This window comes from Rhinopithecus bieti, unplaced genomic scaffold (genome assembly GCF_001698545.2).
Source record: "Rhinopithecus bieti isolate Rb0 unplaced genomic scaffold, ASM169854v2 scaffold_31127, whole genome shotgun sequence".
In the NCBI taxonomy this organism is placed as follows: domain Eukaryota; kingdom Metazoa; phylum Chordata; class Mammalia; order Primates; family Cercopithecidae; genus Rhinopithecus; species Rhinopithecus bieti.
Window position 1 is genome coordinate 2,529,439 of NW_016813970.1, and position 10,737 is coordinate 2,540,175.

At 39.7% G+C, this 10,737-nt stretch overlaps 1 protein-coding gene across 1 annotated transcript in view; it reads left to right on the top strand.

Annotated features, from left to right (window-relative positions):
- PON3 (paraoxonase 3) overlaps positions 1–10,737 on the top strand; it is a 30,935-nt gene that overhangs the window by 792 nt on the left and 19,406 nt on the right. Inside the window, exons 2-3 of the mRNA XM_017849309.1 lie at positions 1,422–1,492; positions 8,444–8,499. Of these exons, the coding sequence (XP_017704798.1) occupies positions 1,422–1,492; positions 8,444–8,499 (127 nt within the window). The remainder of the gene's footprint in view (positions 1–1,421; positions 1,493–8,443; positions 8,500–10,737) is intronic.

Sequence of the window (10,737 nt, forward strand, 5' to 3'; positions counted from 1 at the left end):
TAGCCAGGATGGTCTCGATCTCCTGACCTCGTGATCCGCCCGTCTCGGCCTCCCAAAGTGCTGGGATTACAGGCTTGAGCCACCGCGCCCGGCCGCTCCCATTTATTTTTTGAAGGTTATGACCCCGCTTTACTTTCGGAAGATCATGACCCCTTTCCCAGCTCACCCTCAACATTTCGCTTGGGAAAAAAGGATGTCCATTGGAAACGCTGGACTGGGGAGAGGATCAGGCTACCAGTTGGATTTTTATGGTTGACTGAGACGTTGCCCGGGTCTAGCTAACCACACAGAAGTACTGAGTTATGGAACCTATCCTAAAGAACTGGCCAGACAGCAGAGCAAACCAGCTGAAATCTGCAGTTGGTAACTGGCATTTTGTAGGCATTTGACTTTTTGAAGTGGAGGATACAATGGTGATAGCCAGCCTAGAAATGTCTCAGGAAAAGTCAATACTGGGCTAGAAAGAAGAATCTTTCAGTGGTAAAACACATTCATGAGTGGGTCGAAAGCCTCTGCTTGCTTTCAGTTGTCTTTTGAGTGTTTATGTATTTCTCTTAGTAGAAGCTGGTTTTCTCAGAGGATTATGTCTAGAATCTGTTGAGGTGCCTGATGCCTATTAGTAATACTTCCAGTTTGAGAGTTTTATTGTTACATTTGCTCCCAGTGCAACCACATAGAGAATCATAAAATAATAGTAATAATAATAAAAAAAGTAGATCGAAGGGGTATTTTTTTAAATAAATGACTGTAAGGTAAGTATCAAGTCTTCCTGAATATACTTTAATACAAATTTTAAATTATCCCTGATATTAGAAGAATGTAGAAACATTCCATTTCACTCTGGAAACAAGAAAATTGTATTGAAAAATAAATTGGCCAATTGTTTAAATTGTGGTTGGTTTAATGAATTTACATACTTGAAAAGTAAGTCAGCGTAAAATTTAAAAATTAAAGCAAAAGTGACAGAGTTTGACTATTAGGACACACTGTTGAATTTTGGGAAAGCAGTTTGGAAGGAGAAGTTCAAAGGGCAAGACTGTAGGGGATTAAGTGCAGATTTATAACAGACGATACTTTAGAAAATTAAGTAGGACTATTTTGTGCATTTAAATTAGTGATATTGTTCAATTACTCATACTATTAAATAGTGTCTTTTATTTGGGCAGCAGAATGTTTTCCATGTAGAATCATATTATAGTTTTTCAGCAATAACTGAGTAAGGTTAGCTGATATAGGTAAAATACCCATATAATGTCTACGTTTGTAAATAAACATAAAAGGAGGTACCTACTTACTTGTTATATCATTCATAAATTATGATAAAGATAGTTAACCAACACGAAGATGATTGAAGTCCACATTTAAACGTACATTTTGAAAGCTGTGCCTTGATTTCCAGGGTTGGGTTTTATCTTCTACAGAGAAAGGATGAATGCCTCTCGAGAAGTGGAGCCAGTAGAACCTGAAAACTGCCACCTTATTGAGGAACTTGGTATGTATGTGACAGTATCAAGAGGAGCCAGCACAGCTTCTTGGTCGCCATCCACCTGACTGAGCCCTACCAGCTCATTTAATTACCTGTCACTACTTAAGCCCTCCCAGTGGGACATCTGCCCCATCCACTCTGCCTCATGCAAGGTCTTTAGGGGTGTCCTAAATGACATCCTTTGTGGCTTTTTCTCAGCACATTTTCTTACTGATATCTCTCCACATTACCTAAAGAATGTCATTGACCACACCCTGGTTTTCCCCTCACTGAATGCTTCTCCTTTCCTGTCTGTGATATTTCACTCTTCTTGTCCTCTGTTACCTTCCTTTTTTTTCTTCCTTCCTTCTTTCCTTCCTCCCTCCCTTTCCTTGTTGTCATTCCTGGCTTCAAGTGTTATTTTTTTCAAAATTTATCTACAAGTACCAAGAGTAATATGACTTAGCCCCTCCCCTCAAGAACCTCAGACCCGGCTGACACAGTGGCTCAAACGTATAATCCCAGCACTTAGGAGTCCGAGGGGGGTGGATCATGAGGTCAGGAGATTGAGACCATCCTGGCCAACATAGTGAAAACCCATCTCTACTAAAAATACAACAATTAACCCGGCATGGTGGCGGCGAGTGCGTGTCGTCCCAGCTACTCGGAAGGCTGAGGCAGGAGAATCACTTGAACCAGGGAGTCATCGGAGGTTGCAGTGAGCCGATACCGCGCCACTGCACTCCAGCCTGGCGACAGAGCGAGACTTTGTCTTTAAAAAAAAAAAAAAAAAACAAAAAAGAAGGAACCTCACAGCCTACCTACCTTCTTTTAAAAAAATTCACCAAAAATCCACGGCCCAGTCCCTAACCTTACAAACTGCAGCCCTTCTTTTTTAGTCAGTTAAAGGGTAGCTCCATCTCAAACTCTCCCTAAGCTGAAATCTATTTTACATTTCTGTCCTTTTCTACCTCATCCTCCCACACACAACCAGCTCTGCCTCTAGACTTTTCCTATGTATGGTACCCTCATTCTCAAAAGATTCAGTTCAAAATCCAGAAACCATTGTTCCCCGCTTGTCCCTCATGCTTCTGCATGAGACATGGGCTAATCTCACCTACTAGCTAACGCCACAGCTGCTTATTTGGGCTCCACACCTCCAATTCTTCCTGACATTGCTAACAGAAAAATAAAATAAAATCAGGCTAGATTGTGTTCCCTGTTCTGAGAATATGTTCTTTCACTTTCTCACCTTTGCTTATGAAATTCTCTCCAAACTTACTTATTCCTCCGTCGCTGCTTACTGAAATCAGCTGCTGAATTCTCACTGCACTCTGAAGCTCCGATTCACTTACGACACCTGCCACATGCCTTAAATTATAGCTGGCAATGTTCTCTCTTTCACTATCAGATTGTAGACTCCCTAGGGCCAAGGACTATGACTTGTTTATTAGAAGGTGATGGGAGAGCTTATTTTGGGATATGATTTTCTATTTTATTGCTATATTAAAAAATACAGAAAAAGTGCCCTTTTGATTTGAGTTTTCTGCCTTTTTTGCCTCTCAATTTCTAAAAAATAAAGTAATCTGAACCTTGCACTCCCTAGTCTTAGAGGTGGTTTGTGCTAGCAGCTGGAAAGCAGAAGAAACCGAAGAAACTCCCTTTCTTGAATTGTTTTTAAAAACCTGAGCCCCTTCAAGGGATTCTGATGGAGAAGGGATATGAATATGTGGATATCTTTGAATAATGGGGACCCTTACCCCACTGGCTGACAGCATTCTGGGAGAGAAGCAGGACCTCAGAAGGAATGGTTGCAAGGTATCTTTAGGGATGCTGGACCCTGTGTTCCAGCTAAGGTAAAGACCTTGTGTCAATGTATGACATGGAAGTAGCAGAATTGTCTAAATAAAACGGACCAGTAACTGGCAGTGAATAATTCGATGATACATAGTATAGAATGAATGCCAGATGGCCTTTCCAAAACAGTCTGCTTAGGTTTAGAACCTACCTAAAATAATTTCATAACCCTAACAGAGAAACCCAGTAATGACTCAGATTGGATTTTCCAACAACTTAGCAGAATGGGTTATCAGAGTGATTTATTTGATTTTAAAAATAAGGAAATGTGACGTTTACTCATTTGTTTACTGTTTTGTGGTATAGTAGTATTCATATTCACTATACAAATAACTCTCAAAATATATAAGCCTGCAAATAATTAAGAGGTGTAATTAGATTAGATGATCGGTAAGGTCTAGTCTGACTCTTGAATTGTATCACTCAACTAGATTTGAGAAGGTAAAATTAGAGTTAATATTGTAAGTCTTGGGTCAATGTTCTGATTATCCAAATATTTTGAAGAAAATGACTTAGTTGGAAGCAGGCTGGGAGCAGAAGAAAAAAATGCCATGTTACTTCTCATGTCTATTGGCATATATTTGGTGAACTAAACAAGTTAGAATGATGATGGGTCATGCGTCAGTAGGACAATACTGATATATATCTTTTGAAAAAGCTGCTTTATCAAAGGCGTGGTGACTATGAGCAGCCTGTTGAGTCCTTTACAAACATCTACATCATCCTCATAACCAATTTGTAAAGTGGATGCTCCTATCTATGCTTTGCAGATTAGGAAATTGACATACAGAAGAATTAAGTTGTTTGCCCGATGGTCTGGAACTAGGGGGTGATGGGCTTAGCTTATGAGCCAAGACCATTTCCTTCTATGCCTTTGTACTCTCTGTTGTGTAACACCACCTTTCTTATCTACTGACAACACATTTTTTATTATGGAAGCTTCAGGAAAGTATTACAACAGCAGGAAAACAGAAAATCTGATATGCGAACAGCTGAAATATTACTAGGTATAGGTTAATCAAAACAAGCAGGCTAGATATTTAAATTAAGATAACTGATAAGATAATACTTACAAGTCACAACTAGTTGAAGAGCAGAGGCTTTATAAAGCCATGAAAAGCTACTGAGGGATTTTAGGTAGGGTATATATATTTTAGGTTGTAACAAAGCTGGAGAAAAATTCTTATTTGTATTTTCAAGACCCAGATTTTTGAGGTTTATTTTATTGGTGGAAGAAACTCTTATTTTGTTTTTCTTCCCCAGTATTTTTTTCTGGGCAGAAAAGTTGAAAGATGGAATATATCTTTCTCCAGAAATCATATCTCATAGATCTTTTTGTATTACGTTCATCTTTTTCTCCAAGGCTTTGAGGGTCAAGGATTGTTTTAACCAGGATGTTATCTGGCTGCCCTTGGCATCTAATCAAAGCTGCACTTGAAATATGAATACTTCAGTAGGGCTTTCACTGGGCAGGATTATCGAGTAGATGGCCTGTGTATTTAATACCTACCTGCCTTCCCTTCCACTCCTTTCCATTCTATAGCTTCCCATGTCTCCAAGATATGCTTCTACACCATAGTAGGTTCCATGTGTTTTCTTAAGTGACTATCAGAATGTGAAGTGTTCTCTCTCCAAGATGTGAAGTGACGATAATAAAATTAACTGATAGTAATGTTTTGATGTGACCCTTTATCAGAGTGCCTGTAGGGGATGACTGGAGAAATGAAGAAAAGAGTAAAGAAATGAAGTTATGCCAAGTAGTAGTAGGGTTGACAGACTAAGAAGCAGTAGGCACCTATTCGTAAGTCTGATTTTAGACTTAGCAGTGGGGTTTTAATGATAGTTGTGCATAGACTAATAAGTGTGTAGGAAAGTCTCAGAGGAAGGTATCCTGGAGGCTTTTGCTCCCACAGGTGCCATTGTTGCTGAGATGCATGGGACCTGTCATGCAGGCACAGTGTAGGTGGGAAGAAGGGGTGGTGACACTGTGCAATCTTGTGTGGTAATTCTTTTCCACTGCTGAGTGCAAAGCACCAGCTTTCCCATGCTCCCGATGGAGCAAGTAAATTAAGACAGGCACAACACGTCTGAAAAATGCCCACTCTGTTTTAGGTGAGTTATTGAAGTAGGTTTATGCTGTCAGAGGAGACATGTAAAATCGTGTTTGGAAGAGAAGAGGAGCCAAACACAATTCAGGATATCTTCGACTCAGAAATCATCACCCACTTTTCAAAGTTTAACCTCAATACACGACAAAGTTCAAAAAACAAAAAGTGTTTATTTCTTTTTTGAACCAGCTAGCTTTATTAAGAGCTTCTGCAGTGAAAAGGCAAGTATTATGTTGGGTGTAAGGATACAACACTGAATAAAACCCAGTTCTTGCCTTCAGAAAGCAGACCATCTAGTAGGAAATTAACAAGTAAACAGAGGGGTGCAGCCCAGTATGAAAATGATCATGGTAGGCATAGTCACAGATGACCATATTAATACATAAAATAGATGCTGAAACCAGGAAAGTTTGCATAGGTTGAGAAGGTGGCCCCAAACCTCCAGGATCCTGTGGCCTTGGCCAAGTAGAGGTAAGGTTAGGATGGGAAAGGTCTGAGTGTTGCAAGGAGAAAGCAACATATGCCTAGACATGCTGGTGAATGAGTCTGGCCCATTTCACAAACTACTCACATGACAGTAGTAAGTACACAGCACAGCTGCAATGTAGAGTAGAGAGTGAGGCCACAGTAACTGAGACTGGAGCCAAGATGTTTGGGATCTAGACCAAAGAGCTTGGTATTTATACTGTCAGCCCTAGTGGGCCTCTGGGAGGTTTTAAGCAGCGGATAACAAGGTCAACTTTAAATTTTAAAACATGACTCTCAGCAATGCAGAGAATGGGTTGAGGGAAACAAAGCTGAGTTATTGGGAAACTATTGTAGAAATCCAAGAGGAAGTCCTGGAGCTTGAATGACTGGTGATCAGTTGGATTTGGAAATTAAGGAAAAGGAACGCATCAAAGGTAACTCCAAGCTTCCTGCTCTGGGTGTTTGTGGAATGGAGGCACCATTCATTGAAGCAGAAATATAGAAAATGGAGCAGATTCGAAGGAGAAACTTTCAGATCAGTTTGGCACCTGTGGAATATGAGAAATAAAAGACCCAGGTAGAAATGTCCAACATGCAGATTCATACAAAGGTCTGGAACTTGGAAGAAAGCTTTGAGCTTGATTTAGAGATTGAGGATTCGAGAGCATCCAGGTGGAAACTGAAGCCATCTGCCACGACCCATGTGGGACATTGCATCCACGACCCATGTGGGGAAAATGGATGCTTTGCCATGAGAAAGAGCCACGGTCAGACAGAGCCTGGAAAATATCCACCTATAGGACAGAGATGGGAATGAGATTAAGGTACAGGGAAACCAAGACGGGAGTGCAGAGAGGAAGGAGAAACACTAGCAAATAACCAACAAGTATTCAATGCAATTTTTTAAATGACTTTATTCAGTTTGCTGGATTCTTCTGATGTCTATGTCATTTTGTGTGGAAATAGCTATCAAGGTACCATATACAGGTAAATCTTGATTAACTGGAATACTTAGGAAATGGGAAGTTCTGGTTAATTTGATTTTCATATTTCTAGGTGGGGATTACTTTCAACCTTCAGTATACTGAATAAAATAAAATCTTTCTCAACTTCTAAGTGCCTATTGTTCACCATTTTATTGATTTCAGTTTGCATCTTCTTTGACTTTGCTGCAATTTTCTTTTTCATGTTTTTCCCTATACTTCCCCCATTGCCTTTGACACTCTAGTAACCCACTACTCTAGGTAACCATTTCCCTGCATGTTCTAATAACTATGACTGTGTAGCAAACCACCCCAAAACTTAGTGACTTAAAACAACCACCGCTATTTTGCTCAATAATGTGCAATGTTGACAGGGCACAGTGTAGGCAGTCCACTCTGTTTCATTTACATCAGCTAGAATGACTAAAAGACTGGGAACTAGAGTCATTTCTAGCTCCTATGGCCTGAGCTAAAGATGATGCTAACTCTCTTTCCACTTTGGGTGATCCCTCTGTACTCTTTCCTCTGTAGTTTTACAATAGCCAGACTTTTTACATTTTGATCCAGAGTTCCCAAGGTGCATGTCTTAAGAAATAGAGAGAGAGAGAGCCAGTGGCAGCTATGACTATGACTTAGCCTAGAATGTTATGTGGCATTGCATCCATCTTACTCTATCTGTCAAGACAGTTACAAAGTTCTACCCAGCTTCAACAGGAGAGAATATAGACTTTACCTCTTGCTGGAAGAGTCTGAACATCACATTTTAAGAACGAGTGGCAATGATACATATTGGTTCTGACATATTTGTAGACTATAGTTTGCCACACTAGATAACCATTGTCTTCAATCTCACTTCTGTCTACTTGGAACCACATTATATGCAGATCTCTATTCCTACTAGAAGCCATGACAGCTCCTTTTTCATCTTGTTCTCAGTCAAAACTTACTTATTATATGTCTCTTTCCATAGAAAAAAATGCTGAAAACTAGCTCTTAATGAGAAAAAAGATCTGACTAAACTTTCATATTAATTCTCACTAATCTTTCATATTCATTTATATTCAGTATTTTATTACTCAATAATTTCCCAATATGATTGTATAATGATAGTGTTTTAGGCTTCACATTGGAAGAGAAGGAATGCTTGGCAGAGAGGCCTGTAATAAAAGACCTTTACGATTATGACTTTCCAGATTTTATTATTGAGTCTATAGACCAGCCTTCTATGGGGAATAAAGCTGAATCTCTCAGGACATGCCCTGAAAATTGTTACTTAAAGAGTAAATCTAGGATATGAGTTTATTTTCTAGGTATTTGCCTTTTTCTCCTGAAAATGGGGTTCTAATAAAGGATTTAGTATTTGAGGAGTCTGATTCAAGTTTTACTGTAGAGTAGCATGCCTGTGAGATTCCCAAAAGTTAATATAGTTTCCCAAGTAAATGGTTGAACAAGTCAACAATTTCCAAGAGAAGTTTCCAAAAGATATTTGTAGTTTGGACTGTGAGATGTATTTTTTTGAGCATTCATATATGCATTTTTCTGATTCTACCCTTCTTTTGCAGAAAACGGCTCTGAAGATATTGATATACTTCCTAGTGGGCTGGCTTTTATCTCCAGTGTGAGTATTTTCCATGCTGCTCTGATGCTGACGTCAATAGCTGTATAGACAGTGCATTAATGTTGTCCACTGGAGCTGCCAGATGGATCCCTACACTCTCATCCCACCTATGGGTAAACCAGTCAACTAAAAAAGCCAAAACAGGATTCTGGAGGGCTAAGTAGAACACCACAGGAATGCCCAGCTTTGACTGCCTCATGGTGGGCAACTCCCTGTGGGTAGTGGCATACTCAGTAGGGTCTTGATAAATGTGTATTGATTTCCATTCGATTCCTACACTAGTCTCCAGATTGGTTCTATTGCTATCCATTTTCATCATTGCCCTATTTGACTGGGCTTCCGCTCCTAATTGTGAATGGTAGTTCACTCATGATTGGCTCTCTGTTTGTTTGTTATTGGTGTATAGCAATGCTTGTGATTTTTGCACATTGATTTTCTATCCTGAGACTTTGCTGAAGTTCCTTATCAGTTTAAGGAGATTTTGGACTCAGATGATGGGGTTTTCTAAATATACAATCATGTCATCTGCAAACAGAGACAATTTGACATCCTCTTTTCCTAATTGAATACACTTTATTTCTTTCTCTTGCCTGATTGCCCTGGCCAGAATTTCCAACACTATGTTGAATAGGAGTGTTGAGAGAGGATATCCTTGTTTTGTGCCAATTTTCAAAGGGAACACTTCCAGTTTTTGCCTATTCAGTATGATATTGGCTGTGGGTTTGTCATAAATAGCTCTTATTATTTTGAGATATGTACTATCAATACCTAGTTTATTGAGAATTTTTAGCATGAAGGGCCGTTGAATTTTGTTGAAGGCCTTTTCTGCATCTATTGAGATGATCATGTGGTTTTTGTTGTTGGTTCTATTTATGTGATGGATTACATTTATTGATTTGCGCATGTTGAACCAGCCTTGCATCCCAGGGATGAAGCTGACTTGATTGTGGTGGATAAGCTTTTTCATGTGTTGCTGGATTCGGTTTGCCAGTATTTTTTTGAGGATTTTCCCAGCGCTGTTCATCAGGGATATTGGCCTAAAATTATCTTTTTTTGGTGTGTATCTGCCATGCTTTGGTATCAGGATGATGCTAGCCTTATAAAATGAGTTAGGGAGGATTCCCTCTTTTTCTGTTGATTGGAATAGTTTTGGAAGGAATTGTACCAGCTCCTCTTTGTACCTCTGGTAGAATTCGGGTGTGAATCCATCTGGTCCTGGACTTTTTTTGGTTGGTAGGCTATTAATTATTGCCTCAATTTCAGAACCTGTTATTGGTCTATTCAGAGATTCAACTTTTTCCTGCTTTAATCTTGGGAGGGTGGATGTGTCCAGGAATGTATCTACTTCTTCTAGATTTTCTAGTTTATTTGTGTAGAGGTGGTTTTAGTATTCTCTGATACTAAAGTTTGTATTTCTGTGGGATCAGTGATGATATCCCCTTTATCACTTTTTACTGCATCTATTTGATTCATCTCTCATTTCTTCTTTATTAGTCTTGCTAGTGGTCTATTTTGTTGATTTTTTTCAAAAAAGCAGCTCCTGGATTCACTGATTTTTTGAAGGGTGGATTCATTGACTTTTTGAAGGGTTTTTCATGTCTCTATTTCCTTCAGTTCTTCTCTGATCTTGGTTATTTCTTGCCTTCTGGTAGCTTTTGAATTTGTTTGCTCTTGCTTCTGTAGTTCTTTTAGTTGTGATGTTAGCGTGTCTATTTTAAATCTTTTCTGCTTCCTCTTGTGGGTATTTAGTGCTATAAATTTCCCTCTACACACTGCTTTATTTTTTTTTTTTTGAGACGGAGTCTCGCTCTGTCACCCAGGCTGGAGTGCAGTGGCCAGATCTCAGCTCACTGCAAGCTCCGCCTCCAGGGTTTACGCCATTCTCCTGCCTCAGCCTCCCGAGTAGCTGGGACTACAGGTGCCCGCCACCTCGCCCGGCTAGTTTTTTGAATTTTTGAGTAGAGACGGGGTTTCACCATGTTAGCCAGGATGGTCTTGATCTCCTGACCTCGTGATCTGCCCGTCTCGGCCTCCCAAAGTGCTGGGATTACAGGCTTGAGCCACCGCACCCGACCTACACACTGCTTTAAATGTGTTCCAGAGATTCTGGTACATTGTGTCTTTGTTGTCATTGGTATCAAAGAAAATCTTTATTTCTGCCTTCATTTTGTTATTTAACCAGTAGTCATTCAGGAACAGGTTGTTCAGTTTCCATGTAGTTGTGTGGTTTTGAGTGAG